This window comes from Mastigoproctus giganteus, chromosome 14 (assembly GCF_048544385.1).
Source record: "Mastigoproctus giganteus isolate SK-2022 chromosome 14, ASM4854438v1, whole genome shotgun sequence".
Classification (NCBI taxonomy): Eukaryota; Metazoa; Arthropoda; class Arachnida; order Uropygi; family Thelyphonidae; genus Mastigoproctus; species Mastigoproctus giganteus.
In genome coordinates, this window is record NC_143588.1 from 105,394,721 (window position 1) to 105,415,355 (window position 20,635).

The 20,635-nt window shown below is 35.3% G+C and overlaps 1 protein-coding gene across 1 annotated transcript; it reads left to right on the plus strand.

The window, feature by feature from the left end:
• The first annotated feature begins 781 nt into the window (after positions 1–781).
• LOC150075491 (uncharacterized) lies at positions 782–2,239 on the plus strand. The gene is made up of 2 exons (XM_090388511.1): positions 782–2,089; positions 2,147–2,239. The coding sequence occupies exons 1-2, from the start codon at positions 782–784 to the stop codon at positions 2,237–2,239; spliced, it is 1,401 nt and encodes a 466-aa protein (XP_090244637.1).
• Positions 2,240–20,635: the final 18,396 nt, after the last annotated feature.

A 20,635-nucleotide genomic window follows, 5' to 3' on the forward strand; every position in this document is an offset into this window, starting at 1 on the left:
AAAACTTCATATCTGCCTGCACAATTACCCCCAGGTCCTTTTCATTAAAACTTTCATAGCACTAAAGAATATCATCTGTTTTGTATTTAAACGCTTATCTGGGTTCCTGCCAGTGAAAATTCAACCACCTCTCTATTCAAGTAGAATTATAAGAAGATAACTCTTCTCAGACTGTTTAAATTCCCTTATAATTAATTACACAGGAATTTATTTTGGACAAATGGTTGTAAAAAATACCTAAAACCCTATCACAGGTACCCTTAATCAAGGTAACTCAAATCATAGAATCTATAAATTATAGTTAGTTTATTGGAAAAACCTAAGGTTTAATTAATAGTGAAAATTTAAAGTGCAATAAGATAATTATTTGACATTGATTGCATTTATCCAGATATTGTTTTTAATTCATTCTTTTCACTTTTCAGAATCAAGGAGAAGAAACTGTTTTCAAGTCAATAAAATGAGTGAAACAGCAAGAATAGAAAGTGTTGCCTAGTGTGTTTTAAATATTCATAAGCAAAAAATTTCTTAGTTCAAAGTGAATAATCGACACTTTCAGTAAGAATCACCATGATATGGTATTTACAGGTTAACTTCCCTGAAGTTATCTTCATAGAGTGTAAAACTCCACATTTATGAAAGTCAAGAAATATAAAATAATTATGTTATAAATTCTGAATGAACAGAATTCTGTTAAATGCATAGGCAGTTTGAAAGAAGAAAAAAATTCAGAAATTTCTAAAATTTTCAAAGAGAAATTAAAATTAACAATATCAGAAATATGAAAGAAGAATATGGTAAAGCATTGACTTATTCACGTCAGAAAACCCTTCATACTCAGGAAAAACAATTTGCTTGTGAAATGTGTGGCAAGGCATTTTCGCAGTCTTCGAAACTAAATAGACATTTGTTAGTTCATACTCAGGAAAAGCCCTTTTCTTGTGAAATATGTAACAAAGCATTTTCACGAAAAGGTAATCTGAAAATCCACTTGTTAGTTCATTCTCAGGAGAAACCGTTTATATGTGAAATTTGTGCAAAGGCATTTTCACAATCAAGTAACCTGAAAACCCATTTGTTAATTCATACTGGGGAGAAACCATTTTCTTGTGATATATGTGGCAGGGCATTTTCACAATCAAGTAGCCTGAAAACCCATTTGTTAGTTCATACTCAGGAGAAACCATTTACGTGTGAAATATGTGCAAAGACATATTCAAGGTCATCTGATCTAAAAACACATATGTTAATGCATAATCAGAAGAAGCCATTTTCTTGTGAAATATGTGCCAAGCCATTTTTGCGATCAAGTTACCTGAAAACACATTTGTTAGTTCATATCAAACAGAAGAAATTTTCTTGTGAAATATGTGGCAAGGAATTTTTACAGTCAAGTTCCTTGGAAACCCATTTGTTAGTTCATAATCGGAAGAAGCCATTTTCTTGTGAAATATGTAGCATTGGATTTTCACAATCAATTTCCCTGAAAACTCATTTGTTAGTTCATACTCACGAGAAACCGTTTTTTTGTGAAGTATGTGGCAAGGCATTTTCATACTCAAGTGACCTAAAAGGACATCTGTCAGTTCATACCAGAGAGAAGAAATTTTCTTGTGAAATATGTGGCAAGGCATTTTCACGATCAAGTTGCCTTAAAACCCATTCGTTTGTTCATACTCAGGAGAAACCATTTTGTTGTGAAGTATGTGGCAAGGCATTTTCATACTCAAGTAGCCTGAAAAGCCATCTGTTAGTTCATACCAGAGAGAAGAAATTTTCTTGTGAAATATGTGGCAAGGCATTTTCACGATCAAGTTCCCTTAAAACCCATTTGTTAGTTCATACTCAGGAGAAGCCATTTTCTTGTGAAAAATGTGGCAAGGCATTTTCACAATCAGGTTCCTTGAAAAGCCATTTCTTAGTTCATTCGCAGGAGAAACCATTTTCTTGTGATGTGTGCGGCAAGGCATTTTCAAAATCAAGTAACCTGAAAATGCATTTGTTAGTTCATTCTCAGGAGAAACCATTTTCTTGTGAAATTTGTTATAGAGCATTTTCACAAAAACATAATCTCAAAGCACACCTGTTAGTTCATACCAAAGAAAAGCCATTTTCTTAAGCAATATGGACCGAGGAATTTTTTCAGTTAAGAAATTTAAAAGCACACCTATTTATTCATACCATTGAGAAGTCATATTCTTGTAAAATATGTGCCAAGGCATTTTCACAATCAAGTTAACTTAAAACTCATTTGTTAGTTCATTCTCAGGAGAAGCCATTTGCTTGAGAAAAATGTGGCAGAGCATTTTCACAATCATAGTTAATCTCAGAATATTCCTTTTATTTCATACCAAAAAAGAGGAGAGAGGCCATTTTATTGTGAAATATATGGCAGTACATTTTCATACTCAAAATGAAAAAATTTCTTGAAAGATATTGTTACAAAGCATTTTGAAAGTTAATTGTGATTGTCAGACTTTCATTTGAAGACTTTCCTGTATATTCATCTGTATTCTCTTCTGTAATATGGCAATGCATGTTTAGAAGTAGATAATCTTATAGCAAACTTCAGTTTCTTGCTCCTGAACCCCATTACCTAGTTTATTACTCAGTGTATTACCTTTTGTTTTAATATGTTACTGTATTTCTATAGTCAGTTGATTTAAAACATAAAAATTTAATTTCAAAGAAATGATTTTAATTCAGAAGATGCCAACCTCCTCTAGATAGTGTAGTGTGAATTTTTTGTAAAAAAAATACAAAAAATTACATCAAGTAGTAATAATCACAGTTTAGTGCAACTTTTGTAGATAGAAAAGGAATAGAAACCTTTACATGAAATAACGTTTTGGTTCTTTTCATTGAACAAGCAGATTTTGTTTCTCTGGGGGTATCTATCTTCAGGGAAATGGGTAATATTTTTTGTAATGAATAAGAATTAATAAACTGTTCAGTTTGTGTTAGTATTAATAGTGGTAAACGATGTAAGAAAGCAGGCTTGTAGCTGAAGGAAAAAATATTCTCATATCTGCTGAACCATTTTAATAGTTTGCCTAGTTCGTCCTTTATTCAAACTATCCACAATCATAATACCTGCTGGAAGTGTGTTCCATCAATCACCTGATTGATGGAACAAACCGACTGGCTGTAGGCAAATTTCTGCATATCTATTCATCAATTTGAATTTATCACCCCTTCAAGAGGAAGGAAGTCATCAGCATTGACCCTTCTGAATCTGTTCAAGGCTCTAAAAACCTCAATCATATCGTGCAGGTGTCTGTTCTCCAGATAGTGCCATTATGAAAGATTAATCAAAATTTTAGACTTCATTCTGATTATGCTAATCAAAAGGATAAAAAGTTGTGCTATGCTGCTGTTGCAGTTCATTTGAAGCTTGTTAGATACAGCCACTGCAGGCTGGTGAAATAATTATTAATAGACTAATACACTTTGTAGCCGAGTGGGCAGGAGCGGGAGTGCAGTAGCACACGCTCTTTGAGTAGACCGGGGTTCAAACCCCTGACTGCTGAATACGGTCGATCTGCCAACCCGCACTGGACCAGCGTGGCAGATTATGGTCCATTTCCCTCAGCAAGAATTGTTGAGGAGGCTTCCATCCTGCAGTGGGTTGATAATGGCTGCACTTTACTTTTTTTTTTACACTTTGTGCTGTCAAAAATTATCAGTTGCCAAAATATCAAAAACTTACTGACACAGTATATGTTTTTTTAATGGTATAGGCCAGTTTTTGCTTGAATTAAATAATGTATTATTGTCAGTAATCTCCTAAGTACATTTTGATAATATCTGGTCTTGTTATATTACTCTTTAAACAGCAGTCAGTTTAGCTAATGAATATAGTTGCATTGGTCTGGCTTGAAGCTGGCATTCCAGTTCATCCAAAAGGTATTCATTGTTATTAAAGTTGAATTTGGGAGACCAGTGAAGGTTTTGCATGATGATGTTCTCAACCCTAGACACTAGGTTGTACAACATGATTTGGTCTCATGCTAAAGCAGATAGGGCCCTTCAGTATTTCTCTAATAATTTAGGAATAACATTTATCCAAAATGCAAGTAGATTGTACAACTTTTTTTTTTTTTTTTTTTGGGAAGGGATGATCAATGGTCTAAGCACAAAAAAACAATGTAAGATATTTTCAGTGCCTCCCGCATTACCAACAACTTCATTTTTTGGAATTTCCCAACAACTGATATTGTTGGGAAAAAACTACAAACTATATATATATATTTTTTCCCAGTTAACTAAACTGCATTATCACATGTTTAAAGGAATTTGTGATTTCATTCTCAGATAGCACTCCAGTAAAAAACAATATTGCTTCAATTGTAAAAACAGCTGTTAATTACCAATCTTTCTAACAATGACAGTAAGTCATGTGATCAGTCCACGAAATTATACACTGAGTGATCATTGAATTATGACCACCTACCTAATACTTTGTAGGTCCTCCTTTTTCTCTCAGTACAGCAGCTATCTGATGTGGCATTGATTCAACAAGATGTTGGAAGCGTTTGGGAGGTATGGCCACACAAGCTGTGTAATGCACCCAGCAATGCACCTATGGAGGTGATTACTGTATCCAGATGCCTGATATGCCTTTCCGTAGTGGCCCTCAAGTGCTCTATGGGATTGATATCAGTGGAGTATGGAGGCCAATATGCTGGAAGTCAGAACTGTTCCTCAAACCATTCCTGCACAGGTGCCCGATTGCTCAGCTCATTGTCATCTTGGAAGACACCATTGCCATTTGCGAAAATATGTAACATAGTGGGGTGTACACAGTCAACAACCAGTTGATGATAGTGGAGACCACTGATTTGTTCCACATGCACCAGGGGTACAAGTTCCTGCCAGTGAAACATGCCCCACACCATACAACTGCTTACACTTTTGATACCATGCATGATGGATCAAGAGCCTCATGTTGTTGATGCCAAAATGTGACTCATCCAACCAGCACACCTTCCGGTCTTCTAATGTTCAATTTGCATGTTCTTTGCACCAGGCAAGTCTTTTACGCCAATGAACCTTGGTTAGGAGAGGATGCCAGAAGCAGCAGTATGTGCTACATACTGCTGCTTCTGGCTATGGAGGTGCCCTTCTTAAAAAAATAACTAAATGCTCTATTGTTCCACAGGGGTTCTTGGACATCATTCATTAAATGGGAATTAAGGCAATCAACTCTTACAATTATTCAATATTCAATGTATACAAAATGTTTCCGGGCAAGTTCATTCGGGTATTGATGTTCCAGAAAACACCTGTTTTATATGATCGACTAATGGTTGATATTTTAGGACAACAATCTCGTGTTCTCAAGAGCTATTCTGAATCGTGGAGAATAGACTCGCAACATCAAAATCAGCGTTGTGTTTATTCATTCTGAAACATTTCTATTAGTTAGACCTCAAAATGCCGCATAACGTGGTTCTTTTAATATAAAACTCTTGCTGTGGATAACGTGTTTTTTTTTTTTTAAGTGTTGTCTCATAACCTGAGACCTTATGCGTCCCATCTACTGGAACTGGCCCACCTTCCCGTGGGCCAGTTCCAGTAGATGTGGACGAGTATCTAGAAGCAGCCTTCCAGGTGATAGCTGCTTCTGGGTAGCCAAGAGGTCAGCATAACACATCAACATAACATGCATTAAAGTACACGAACATTGCACTATTACACGCTGGCCTGTTTTGCAGAGTCTGTTCAACGTACAAAGAAACGAGGTGGATTTGAACGGACGTTCTAGGAGCCACCCTACCTATACACACACATGTCCACATGTGGATAACGTGTAGCATGAGAATGGCCAGAGGCAAGGAAGATCAAACAAAACATGGTTTATCAATTATAGCATACAGATAGATATAAGAATCAAATTGTTGCATCTTTCGTACAGTAAAACAAAAACTCTTTGCCTCTTATTAATGAATAAACAATAGATTAATCGGATAATAATGCATATGTAGCAATACAGGGCCTCCGTTACCGAGTGGTCAGGGGCGGGAGTGCAGTAGCACACGCTCTTTGAGTAGACCGGGGTTCAAGCCCCTGACTGCTGAATACGGTCGATCTGCCAACCCGCACTGGATCAGAATGGCAGATTATGGTCCATATCCCTCAGCATGAATTGTTGAGGAGGCTTCCATCCTGCAGTGGGTTGATAATGGCTGCACTTTACCTTTTTTTCTTTTCTTTTTTATGTACAAGCATGTCTGCGTTCTTCATGTAATCTTTAATTAGCACTGCTGCTCGTACTCTATGGAGCCAACAATCATCTCGCTATTCGAGTATCTGGATTTAACAATCAACTGATGAAGTTTCATTACTACAAATGGAACTTGTTAACCTTAAACTCTAATTTCTAAGTGTGGTATAATAGATGTTACCATAATGTGTTCCTAGGAAGAGAGTTGTTTGTCAGTGGACTTTAGTAAATAAGGAGTTAAGTCATAACACTCGACACTTTCATTCTGTTAGCTATCGTGTTGCAAACAGGGTGAAACTTACCAGAATAAACTTAGGTACGTTCAGGGCTTAATGATTAAGAACAAGAACCAGTGGCACAAGGCTTTCAAGACGTCCTTTTTTGGTGAGATAGCCTCAAGAAAAGAAAAGCTTACTCAGGGTTCGGCTCTCTTCGTCTCTTTTTGTCTCTCTCTAGATTTATCCTAGTTTTCCGTTCTGTCTCTCTGCGTCCGCGCTCTCACCCCCTTCTCTGTCTCCCATCTGCATATATATATTTCCCCCCTTGGAGTTCCCAATGTACAAGCATGTCTGCGTTCTATTGGTCAAAAGGCAAATTTCGTGGGGAAAAGAAAATCCCAGGGGCTGGTGTTTTGGAGACCTGACACAGTAAAAGATGGAATTTATGAGGAGAAAGAGGAACTTCACATCTGCTTGGGGTGGCATTTTCAGACTGCCCAGCGGTAATCACTAGATCTAAAGTCCGTTCATTCCTACACAAGGAATTTCCAGACAAAAATCAACCCGTAGTTATCTGGTTCAGATTTCACCCTAAAGTATGTTCCTTAATTGACATTATTCACTTTTCTCCGACGAAAGTGATATGCTTTCTCACCGTTTTATAAATACTACATCCACGATGTTCGTCCGATCCAATCGAGTGACGATCTCTTGCAGTGAACTAGCCGGACTCATAACGATGGAATGGTGTTTCAACTGCTGTTTTCCCTAGCGCGGCGTCAACGAGCGTACGCTAAAAAAAAAGGAAACAGCCTTCTATACGAAGTAAATATTACCTTACACAGTAGTGGCAAGAGTATAGAGGGACTTGGTGCGGTGACAGCCCTCAAAGGCAAATGAAAAGTAAAATGGAGACATTTTTACACTATATACGAAAAACAAATCTAAAGGTAACGCACCAGCAATGACTTGCAACGCATTTGTGGATACTGTTTTGCATACTCTTTAAATAGCAGCATGGATCTTTGTACTGAACTAACTTTATTCCTAATTCTAATCACACTTACCATCCTAAACCAAACGGATACTGCATAAGCCACTACGGTTAAAAAAATGGACTGAGCATCCATTTACCAAGCCCCCAGTCTTTTCTTGTAATCCTAATAGCTGAGGTCGTGAATTTCCTAATTTTAACACATAAATGGTCCAAATGCGCAGTAAAAGACGATTTATCATCCAAAATGATCCCAAGTATTTGACTTAAGGAACCAGAGGTATTTGTTTTCCGTTAATAACCAATCTGGGATGCCTGATAACTTTCCCTTAATCAGCATCATCTCAGTTTTACTTGGAGAAATCCTAAGGTTATTGTTATACGCCCATTTTACCAAACTGCCAACAGCCACCCCAATTTTATTTTGTATGTCTTGTCTGGATCTGCCTTGCACACACAAAACTAAATCATCTGCATAAACAGTTTTATGGCAATCTACACAAAATATTGGTCCTAGCACTGATCCTTTAGGGCACCCCCTGTTAATTTCCCCCTCATAGTTTAGGTGCTGAGGCCTAACCATTATCGTTCTTTGACTCAAATACCTTCTGATGGTCTTATACAGCAGGTCTGGGAAATTTAAAGCCCTCAATGATAGAAGTTCACTCTCTTGCCAAACAGTATCAAAGGTGGCCAAAATATACTTACAGCTGGATTGCAAACTGAAATCAATCAAATTATGAATGGTGTCTTCTGTAGAGCATTTTTGTTTTTAAATCCAAACTGAAATGGAAAATTTAACCCCCTATCTAGAAATAAATTCTCCAATCTCATCAATAATAATCTTTCAAATACCTTACCTAAATTACTCAACAAAGAAATAGGTCTGTAGCCTCTAGGATCTGTTATTGGTTTAGCTGGCTTTTGAATTAACTTCAAGAGAGTCAATTTCCAGAAACCTGGAAAGGTCCCCTCAATAAAATGTTTGTTATACATATTAAGCATAATGTTGGGGAATAATTCCACAGTTTTCATGATACAATTATTTTCTATTTGATCAATACCAGGTGTTCTATTGATATTTAGTTAAGAACACACAGTCTTTAGCTCTCCGATATTAAAAGATCAATCTCATTACTTCCAACATACCCACGGTTCTCCTCTCTTACAGTTCTCTGATATTCAGAATTTTCTGAACTTCTAACAGTCAAAAATAGCCTATCAGTTATTGTTATAATTGTAGAAAGCCAATCTCTTGATCCCCACTATTAAATTGTTTATATTAAATTTATTTCTTGTTAATTTAAATAGGAGCCCCAAGGATCACTATTTCCAACAGTGAGAACCAGTTCCTGCCAAGCCTTAATCTTATGGTTTTATATATTGCTTTGTGATACTGCTCTCTCTTGATTTTATACAGCTCTTTATACAGAACAACCTCAGAATAACTCCAATTTCTAAATCTCTGTAACCTCTTCCTCAAGTCAAACACCCCACATCTTAAGGCAGTCAAATCAGCAGATCACCTTTGTGGGCTGTTGATTTGACTGCCTTAAGCAACTCTTCGACAGTGGATTATTATTATTATATGTAGACATGTATAGTATCTTCTGTATAATGGCTCCAGGAATATAAGTTCATCTTCGCCCTGTTATTCTGTAGAGCGGCCAGAAACGTGTAGTGTTATGTTTGTGTATATTATTATTAGCCATATAGTGCAAGGAAGCCTGAGGCTTATGCTGCACCAGCCAAAAAAAAAAAAAAAAAAAAAATTTCCAAGTTACCCTGAGAGAAGGAGAGGGAGGAAGAGTGTTGTTGTGTTGTTTCTGGCCTCTCAGCCACCGGGCAGGCGATCACCTGGAAAGTGTGCCCGGTGCCCGTCTACACCACGAGGAGGTGGGCCACAATTAGATATGTCCTTAGCCAAGTGGAGATAGACCATTACAATCAATATCTGCCCTGAAGAGGACGAAGTCCCATACTCACTGGAGATAGTGCTATACAAATACAGGTGCTAGCAAATCCTGTACCCACAGCTACCCAAACTTAGGGTACTAGCATAGAGAAAAATTAATAAATAAAATCATAATTTAAAAAAATAACAGTAAAACAAACAAAAAAAAGTTAGTTAAAAAAAGTAAAATAAAATAAACTAAGATAAAAATTTATAGATAAGAGTAGGGAAAAAAATTTTATTTTAAATTAAATTTTAAAAAAATAATAAAAATAAAATAAAACAGTATTAAAAAAAGTAAAATAAAATAAAAACTATATATATATATAGATACAAAGTAAAAAAATAAGGAAATTGCTAATAAAATAAATAAATAAAATGAAGGTAAAGTAAAATTATATAAAATAAAATTTTTATAAAATTTCTCTAGCTGGTACGGCGAAAGAAAATAGAGGAAAAAAAATTACACAAAAGTAAATAAATAAAATAAAAGGAAAAAAAGAGAAAAATATATATATATAAATAAATTTAAAATAAAAAAAGAGATAAAAGTGAATTGTCTAAGATTGGACAAATCCCGCACCCACTGGAGGCAGTGCAATACTAGTGGGTGCCAGCAATCCTAGGGTTGCCCAGGCCTGAGGGGATAAAAGTGAAAAAAAAAAAAAAAAACCCTGATCTATGTGATCTTCTAAGAGCTATTCAATGTGACAATATTTTATCTTTGCAAGACACCGCTCACTGTTGAGGCTGACATTATTGAAGGTGCTGGAGGCACCGTAGGAGCTTAAGCTGAAGCAGGATTGGCCAACAGAAGTTTTCTTCTAGCAAATAAATCAGAAGCAAATTGTTGTAGGATTCCAAGGTGTGAGGCAGATTCTACTAGATGTTTTTCGTTGCTAGGTGAGAATATGTTTGTAGGGATTTCCGTAGGTCAGCATAAAGAGGGCAGTGATAGAGCAGGTGGTTCCAGTTACAGAGAAAGGCAAGAATCGGTATTGCTTATTCTGAACTGAAAGAGTTTGGAGTTAAAAGAGCCATGTCCAGTCATGATAAACGATGTGTAGAGGTTTGGAGAGACCCATAGGGAATTTTTCTTGTTGGCAGTAAAGGAGACGTCTGGTATAAATTTATATGTAGTTCTGCCTTTAGGGGTTGTATTCCAACGACCTTGCCAAATTTTTGTTAAAGCAGACCAAATCCGCGTTTTTTCAGCTTTGGTGTCTACAAGGATATCATTCTGTATTCCATGTAGGTCTGATGTTTTTGAAAGTGGCAGATGGCACAATGTAAAATGTGCAAGTCCAGAGGTAATACTCCAGCTATGACCTGCAGGGAATCAGTTCTGCAGGCACGGAGCATTGTAAGAATCACGGATATTTGCAAGGAGAGTGGTTTGATTTCAGTTTGACGTTCTTAATTCTGTCATACCAAACTGGAGCAGCATAGGTTGCAATAGATATGAATACTGCCTTGTAATATAAGAGAAGAACTCTGCGTCCAAGCCCCCGGTCGGTTCTTGTAATCCGAACAGGGTTACCTGTAAATTATTGCATTAACCCGTATTCGTGTCTGTAAATTCTTCGCCAATGGATTCTCGAATAGGCAACACTTCGCCAGTGGATTCTCAGCGGATACCACCACCCCAGGCACCACCCAGGGTTGGTGATGGTGGTACCCGCCGAGAATAAGTAACATTAGGCTTCTCCATTGGCGAAGCGTTGCTTATTGGAGGTAGTGCAATATCAAGGCAACTCGTTGTGAAGGCATTCACAATATGAGATGTAACAAAAACGATGCCATTTCATCTACTTCATGGTTTACTACGAACTAAAACGATGCTTGGCACTAACTTGTCCGATTTCTAAAAGGTTTATATTTAATATTAAAAATAAAGAATTTCTATATATAAGAACATATTAAATGGGAAAACGTTATTACAATAATACCCTGCGTATTCTTTATGACGAACTTTTTATGCGGGAAAACTTTTTACCCGGGGAATTTCTTACGGGGGAAAATAATACATTACAATATATAAGAGGTGAAATTGGGACTTAAGAAACCAAACCTAGTACAGGGAAAGTTCTTATGGGGGAATTTCTCATCCGGGCTCTGCTGTATTTTATTCTCATATTAATTCGTTTATGCTTTTTACCCTTTGGCTCTAAGAAATGAAGACACTTGTGGCTATTTTGCTTGCAATCTTGGCTGTTGACATCTCACGAGAGGCCGGCTGCAAGTTGTGTGGAAAGTTTGCAACATCATCATTAGTTTCTGGACTGTACCGAGGCAGTAAGTAATTTTCTGTGCTGTTAATTGTGATTTATTTGACCCACATTATTTTACATTACTTCTTAATTAAGTCGTTGTACGTGAAAAAGCAGTTGTTATTTATAAATTATGCAAATATTGTTTACTTTACCTATTAAGCATTAAAGTATTCACTAAAAGTGAATTTTATGACCCGCCCTCGGCAATAGCTGCCCCACACGGGTCGGTGTGCGTGCCCTACACGTTCTAGGTTTCTCTATATTTTCATAACTGTTCAACCATACTTTTGTTTTCCTAGTAGAATTTTGTGAAAAGCCCTCCCGTCTTTGCCCATCTTACCCCAAGGTTATTATTATTCTTATTATTAGCAGACATTTGGCACAAGGAAGCCTGAGGCTTATGCTGCACCAGCCAAAAATAAAATAAAAATAATCCCAAGTTACCCCCTGAGAGAGAGGGAGGTAGAAAGGAATCACCAAGAAAGAGAAGAATGATAATATCCAGCTCAGGACCCTGGGTTTGCCAAGCCCATACTCACCAGATGTGAGCCCCCGGCGTTAAGTTCTTTACATTGAGTCAGGTGCACTGGTTTCGGACAATGATAAGTGTTTCTGGACCATGACTGCTGATAGTCGGAAAAAACTTGACCATAATGAATATAAGCGAGCTAATAGATTGAAAAGAGAGGAGTACAGAGGTATAGCTGAGAGAGAGTAAAGAAATAAACGAAATCATGGTATATAAAAAAAAAAAAACAATAAAACCCCATAAATATACATAGAAAATGCATGTCAGAATAGTATTAGAAATTAAAAAACTTCTAGAAAAAATTAGCATTAAGACACATCTAGAAAATATTAGTATTAAAACAGTACATCCTCCAGCAGAGGATGTACTGTTTTAATTTCTTTTTGAGAGCAACTCAAAGAGCAATTCCAGCCTCTGTGTTAGTCTTTTATTGGCAGATAACATAGATCCAGTGAGTTTTCGATAATTTGTAGCCACCAGATGGATGTATCCAAACTTTATCCTTAGATCCTCTGCGAGTTGTGGTGCTGCCTATTTCTGGGGGTGGTGGTGGGGAGGGTTGGGACTAGGGTGTTCTTTTGGTATTTGGAGTTTTCCTCCATGTTTCTTCAGGTCAATCACTTAAATCAGATAACCTTGCAGATACCTAATATAATGAAAGATTAATCAAAATTTAAAAGGCTTCTTGTTGATTATGCTAGCCAGAGGGAGAAAAGGGTTGGGCTACATACTGCTTGATGTTCAAGTTCATTTAAAATTTTTCAGCTACAGCCATTGCAAACTGGTAAAAGAATTATAAATAGACTATACTGGCAAAAGTAATTGCGTAGCAAAATACCAAAGAAATTTTTAACATGACATATTTTTTATAGTGTTGGCAAATTTTTGATTGAATTACACAGTGTTCTTGTCAGTAGTATCCTAATCTCTTTTTTATTAATATAAGGTTTTAGTACATTATTCTTTAAACAGTAGTCAGTTCAGCCACCACCCTCTGAATAATAAAGCCTGACAAGTAGTTCGTGACATCATCGTGTGAAGGCAATACGAATTCCATTATAAACATGTTTGTGAGAGATTTTTTTTTTTTTTTTTGATTATGAAATGTTTTAGTACTTTTCCATTTAAGAATTTGATTCAATTTTTATACCTTATTAAGTAATTCAATCTTTATTTTCTTAAATTATTTGCCATTTTTTGAATAGTTCTGTAAATTTTTGAATTTTTCTCATGAAGTTTCAAACTCTGAGCTTTTCTTTGTTTTTTCTAGTTTTTTCTCAATATATATCTATACTAGTGTTTAGATATATGTTGTTGTTGTTGAGTGTTTCTTGGAAGGTATTTTATATGCTTGTTTTTAGTTTAGGAATATCTTGGGTTTTACTTTCCATTATTAATTTATCTCGATATTCAACAATATTAATTTCTGCTTTGGTAACTTGAAATATTGAAATTCTTAATTTTAAACTTTCCTTTTATATTATTTTTAAACACCTGCATTTCTTTTTAGCCATATACATTTTAAAATTTAAAAATAGATTCAGTTTCTTCAGAAATACTGCTGGTCTGAAATTCATTATTCAGTGACAAATGCTTTGCTGGCTTTGTTTTAAACATATTGATTATTTAGTAGTAGTAATATGGTTATACTTCAAATTGAGACACTACATTTAAATTTTTAATTTAGTACTGAATAAATACTAAGAAGAATTAAAGCACAGAAAAGAAGTTTCTCGCTACTTAAATATACTGTATAACTACTTCATTATTTATGACAAATAAAAATTTATTATCTGTAGTATTAAAATAAATTATATTTTGTTTAAGATCCAATATACCAGTAAGTAGCCATTATAAAAATATAAGGGAACCACTTAAGTTTTCCTGAGACAACAAGTGATGAGATGTTTTGTGTGGAACATTTCACTGAATGCTTTGAAGGAAAGAAATCTCATCTGGGAATTTCTCATGTTCGTTTTTCTTGTAAATTTCCGCTATTAGGAAATTTAAAAACGTGCACCTTATTCCTTTTTCTTAATTACCTCATCACCTAGGAATGCAACACTTCCTAACATTATTGACGAAAAACCTACCTATGTAAATCTAAAAATCTGCAAAAAAGACAGACAAAGATTGCCTCTTCGTAATGATGTCAGCAACAAAGCTTAATCCAGTTGTTAGTCTTTGTTATTCAGTGGTTCAACCTAATGGTTACACTTGGCTTGTCTGGAACTGGCATTCCAGAAGGTCATTTAGTAGTATTAAGGTTGATGAAATTGATAGATCAGTGAAGCTTCTTAACACCGATGTTTTCAAATGAAAACATTAAAGGTTTTACAGCATTGCCATCCTAAAACAATAAGGGCCCGTCCAATATTGCTGCCACAATTTGGGAAGAGCAGAGTTATTCAAAATACAAATGTATTGTATAGCATTTCTTTTTACAGTGATGATGACCAATGGTCTAAGCACAAACCACTTAATGGTCTAAGCACCCCAAGATGTTTACTGTTTACCTACTAAACTTCACTGCTGGGATAACATTACTAAATAATGTTCTTCAATGGTTAGACTGAAATATGGCTATTCAGATATAAAGGAATTTTTGATTTCACTCTCATAGGTAGCACACTGGTTTAAAACAATGTCTGCCAGTAGGGACAAAGATGATTATCCTGTTGTGTAAGACAATGATTATGCAGCACCTTAAGGAACTGTATGCAGGTTTGGGAGCCTTATTTTAGGAAGGTGTAGATTCTTGTTAGTGGGTGCAGAAAAGAACAACAGGGTTAGTCAGGAAAACAAAGGGTATTATTACTAAGAAATGAGTTCCATAAATTTCAGCACCTGAGAGGAGACCTAATTGAGGTAATTATTATTATTATTTTTTTTTTCATGAGACATAAAGGGACATATATTATATTTAAACTGAAAAGGATATTTGCAGAATAGATGTGTGAAGAGTTGTGTTGCTTTTGTACAGAGATTCAGTTCTGTCTCCTACTCTTTTTCCTCTGATGTATTAATGACTGTTTCACTGAATGGAAATCTTATGCATAGTTTTGCTGATAGTAGCATGTTATATTCCACCTTTCAGTGTGAGAAACCTTGTCTTGCACAGCTTCAGCTTCTCCAATATATCAACCATTAATTCTTTCTTTTAATGCCTACCTCCTTGTAATTAGTGAGTCGAAGAGAGAAAGCATGTTTTAAGCTAGCTCTGGTGGCTAAAATGAAAGGGATTAACATCAGATGTCTAGTAGAAAATATTTTTTAAATTTAACTTTGTAATACTTGAAATTTTATTTCAATAATTTGGTAAATTTTCTAAAGTATTTCTGCTAACTTAAATTCTTTCCACTAACTTTGCTAGGTTAACTTTAACTTCACTACTGGATATAGGTTTGGTAACAATTTAATTTCTGTAATACTTTGTTAATTCCAATTCTGTTGTATATTGTAAAGTTAAATTTTATAATCTTTTTAAGTTCATATTTTACCTAAATAATGGTTGTTACAAGATCCATTTTCAATACAAAGTCTAAGGGCATCAACTCAGACAGAAATGCCTGCAGGTATTTCTGGTATGAGGCATGAATTTGTTGTTTGTATACCCTGTGGCATATATACTAAGGTCTGTCTAGTAGATAAATCAAGCTCAACTGAAGATTCTTTCTTTGCACTTGGTGTAAGAAGCATATTGATCAAACATTAAAACTTAGTGCTTTACTAGAAGAATTTGAGTCACTGAAGAAACTGCTGTCTGCCCTAAGAACAAATGTAAGTGGGAGCCCATCAGGGACTCATATCTCATGAACTGCAAAGTGATGCATCCGATTTGTATCCCAGAACAGAATAGTCAAGTGCATACTGCTCTGGTTGAAGGAGATATAGCTATATTGAGAATCTTGTCAAGGAAATGGGTAAAAACATTTTGGGTGAAGGTAAAGAAAGCCAACATGAGAACCACAGAAAACTTTGGCTAACTTAGTGGGAAAATTGCTTTGTGCTACTGCACTCTAGTGCTGCTCTCTCAGTAAACACAATAGGTGTTTTCGGTCTGGAGCAGAAGTCGAGAACGATATATTGATTGACAGGTAGGCATAGCAAATGATGTACTGATTGGTGCATTAACATAACAGATGATAACATCGGTTTTGTCTCATTTGTCCTAATGAATGCTTGCCATAATGGTGAAAAAAGGTCAGGTTACCCCCACTTGAATCCCTATTTTTAGACGGGGGGTAACCTGACCTTTTTTCTTTAGTATCACAGTTGTACTAGTGGATAAATTGTTTAACAAAATATAAATTTTTTTATTACTGTATTTTTATTTTGTTGCTATTTTTAGACACTTGCGTGGGTACACACATATCATATCATCAATCAATAGCAATTCGCAATATATATATGTGTACTTAATTTATGAACTTGGAGAAACCTAAGATTTAGTTAACAGTGAAAGTTCAAATATAATAAGATAATTATTTGACTTTGATTACATTTATCCATATGTCAGCATAATTAATTTTTTTTTCACTTTTCAGAATTAAGGAGAAACTGTTTAAGTCAACAAAATGAGTGAAATAGCAAGAATAAAAAAAGTGTGACCTTGTGTGTATTTTAAATATTGATAAGAAACAGTCTCTTAATTCAAAGTGAATGTTTCCAGAAATACTAAAAGAGGAATTAAAGTTGACAATGTCAGAAATATGAAAGAAGAACATAAAAAGAAAGCATCGACTTATCTATGTCATAAAACTCTTCAAACTAAAGAAAAACGATTTGCATGCAAAATGTGTGGTAATGCATATTCACAGTCAAGGAACCTAAAAATACATTTGTTAGTTCATACACAGAAGAAACAATATACATGTGAAATATGTGCAAAGGCATTTTTAACGTCATCTAGACTAAAAATGCTTCTTTTAGTTCATACCCAGGAGAAGCCATTTACTTGTGATATATGTAGCAAGGCATTTTCACAGTCAAGTTCCCTGAAAACCCATTTGTTAGTTCATACTGACGAGAAACCATTTACATGTGAAATATGTGCAAAAGCATTTTCAACATCATCTAGTCTGAAAACGCATCTGTTAGTTCATACTCACGAGAAGCCATTTTCTTGTGAAATATGTAGCAAAGCATTTACCCATCCGTTTACTCCAAATGCATGTCCAGCTCAGCCTTAAATTTATTTAAGCTATCAACTTTCACAACAAGAGACGAAAGTCTGTTCCAGCAATCAACCGCCTGCTGGCTAAAGGCAAATTTCCTCACATCTATCCTACAACTGTCTTTAGCATTTTTTTTTTTAGCATTAGTAGAGGCATATGATGCAAGAAAGCAAGCTTATGCAGCATCAGCCAAAAAAAAAAAAAAAAACTACTCCCATTTCACCCCTCCATCTGTTTCAAATACCTGTTCAGCTCAGCCATAAATTTATTTAGGCTATCAACTTCCACAACAAAAGATGGAAGTCTGTTCCACACCTGTGGCTGAAGGCAAGCTTCTGCATATATCCTACAACTGCCTTTCTTCAATTTGAATTTATGCCCTCTCAGGCGATTATTCTGAGCAAGAGGAAGAATCCCATCAGCATTGAGCATGCTCAAACCATTCAAACTGCCAATTTATTTATAATCTAAAATAATTTATATTTACATTATGAGAAGTGCAAAGAAATAGTCACAGATTACTAGGAAATCTTCAGGTGTCAGTATAGCATTAGTCCTACAACTGTCTTTAGCATTTTTTTTAGCATTGGTAGAGGCATACGATGCAAGAAAGCAAGCTTTCTTGCATCATATGCCGCTACTAATGCTAAATTGCAATCAGATCACCTCGCAGGTGCCTAGTCCCCAGACACTAATCTGCAAAACTTAAGCCTTTCTTCATAAGAGCAACCCTTCATTCCTTTCTAATCTTGTTGCAGTTCTCTGTACTTGTTCCAACAGTTCTACATCCTTCTTAAAATTAGGCCTCCAGACCTGTATACTGCTCAAGGTGTGGCCTGACCATTGCCTTATAGAAGGGGATAATCACCTCCTTATCCCTGCTAGAAAAATTCCTGTATATCATTGACAAGACACCATGAGCTACTCTTGCAGACTGTCTGCACTGCTCAGAAAACTTCATATCTGCCTGCACAATTACCCCCAGGTCCTTTTCATTAAAACTTTCATAGCACTAAAGAATATCATCTGTTTTGTATTTAAACGCTTATCTGGGTTCCTGCCAGTGAAAATTCAACTACCTCTCTATTCAAGTAGAATTATAAGAAGATAACTTTTCTCAGACTGTTTAAATTCCCTTATAATTAATTACACAGGAATTTATTTTGGACAAATGGTTGTAAAAAATACCTAAAACCCTATCACAGGTACCCTTAATCAAGGTAACTCAAATCATAGAAGCTATAAATTATAGTTAGTTTATTGGAGAAACCTAAGGTTTAATTAATAGTGAAAATTTAAAGTGCAATAAGATAATTATTTGACATTGATTGCATTTATCCAGATATTGTTTTTAATTCATTCTTTTCACTTTTCAGAATAAAGGAGAAGAAACTGTTTTCAAGTCAATAAAATGAGTGAAACAGCAAGAATAGAAAAAGTGTTGCCTAGTGTGCTTTAAATATTCATAAGCAAAAAATTTCTTAGTTCAAAGTGAATAATCGACACTTTCAGTAAGAATCACCATGATATGGTATTTACAGGTTAACGTCCCTGAAGTTATCTTCATAGAGTGTAAAACTCCACATTTATGAAAGTCAAGAAATATAAAATAATTATGTTATAAATTCTGAATGAACAGAATTCTGTTAAATGCATAGGCAGTTTGAAAGAAGAAAAAAATTCAGAAATTTCTAAAATTTTCAAAGAGCAATTAAAATTAACAATATCAGAAATATGAAAGAAGAATATGGTAAAGCATTGACTTATTCACGTCAGAAAACCCTTCATACTCAGGAAAAACAATTTGCTTGTGAAATGTGTGGCAAGGCATTTTTGCAGTCTTCGAAACTAAATAGACATTTGTTAGTTCATACTCAGGAAAAGCCCTTTTCTTGTGAAATATGTAACAAAGCATTTTCACGAAAAAGTTATCTGAAAATCCATTTGTTAGTTCATTCTCAGAAGAAACCATTTATATGTGAAATTTGTGCAAAGCCATTTTCACAATCACGTAACCTGAAAACCCATTTGTTAATTCATACTGGGGAGAAACCATTTTCTTGTGATATATGTGGCAGGGCATTTTCACAATCAAGTAACCTGAAAACCCATTTGTTAGTTCATACTCAGGAGAAACCATTTACGTGTGAAATATGTGCAAAGACATTTTCAAGGTCATCTAGTCTAAAAACACATATGTTAATGCATAATCAGAAGAAGCCATTTTCTTGTGAAATATGTGCCAAGCCATTTTTGCGATCAATTTACCTGAAAAGACATTTGTTAGTTCATATCAAACAGAAGAAATTTTCTTGTGAAATATGTGGCAAGGAATTTTTACAGTCAAGTTCCTTGGAAACCCATTTGTTAGTTCATAATCGGAAGAAGCCATTTTCTTGTGAAATATGTAGCATTGGATTTTCACAATCAATTTCCCTAAAAACTCATTTGTTAGTTCATACTCAGGAGAAACCGTTTTTTTGTGAAGTATGTGGCAAGGCATTTTCATACTCGAGTGACCTAAAAAGACATCTGTTAGTTCATACCAACGAGAAGAAATTTTCTTGTGAAATATGTGGCAAGGCATTTTCAGAATCCAGGTACCTGAAAACCCATTCGTTAGTTCATACTCAGGAGAAACCATTTTGTTGTGAAGTATGTGGCAAGGCATTTTCATACTCAAGAAACCTGAAAAGACATCTGTTAGTTCATACCAGAGAGAAGAAATTTTCTTGTGAAATATGTGGCAAGGCATTTTCACGATCAAGTTGCCTTAAAACCCATTTGTTAGTTCATACTCAGGAGAAGCCATTTTCTTGTGAAAAATGTGGCAAGGCATTTTCACAATCAGGTTCCTTGAAAAGCCATTTCTTAGTTCATTCGCAGGAGAAACCATTTTCTTGTGATGTGTGCGGCAAAGCATTTTCACAATCAAGTAACCTGAAAATGCATTTGTTAGTTCATACTCAGGAGAAACCATTTTCTTGTGAAATTTGTTATAGAGCATTTTCACGATCACATAATCTCAAAGCACACCTGTTAGTTCATACCAAAGAAAAGCCATTTTCTTAAGCAATATGGACCAAGGAATTTTTTCAATTAAGAAATTTAAAAGCATACCTATTTATTCATACCATTGAGAAGTCATTTTCTTGTAAAATATGTGCCAAGGCATTTTCACAATCAAGTTACCTTAAAACTCATTTGTTAGTTCATTCTCAGGAGAAGCCATTTGCTTGAGAAAAATGTGGCAGAGCATTTTCA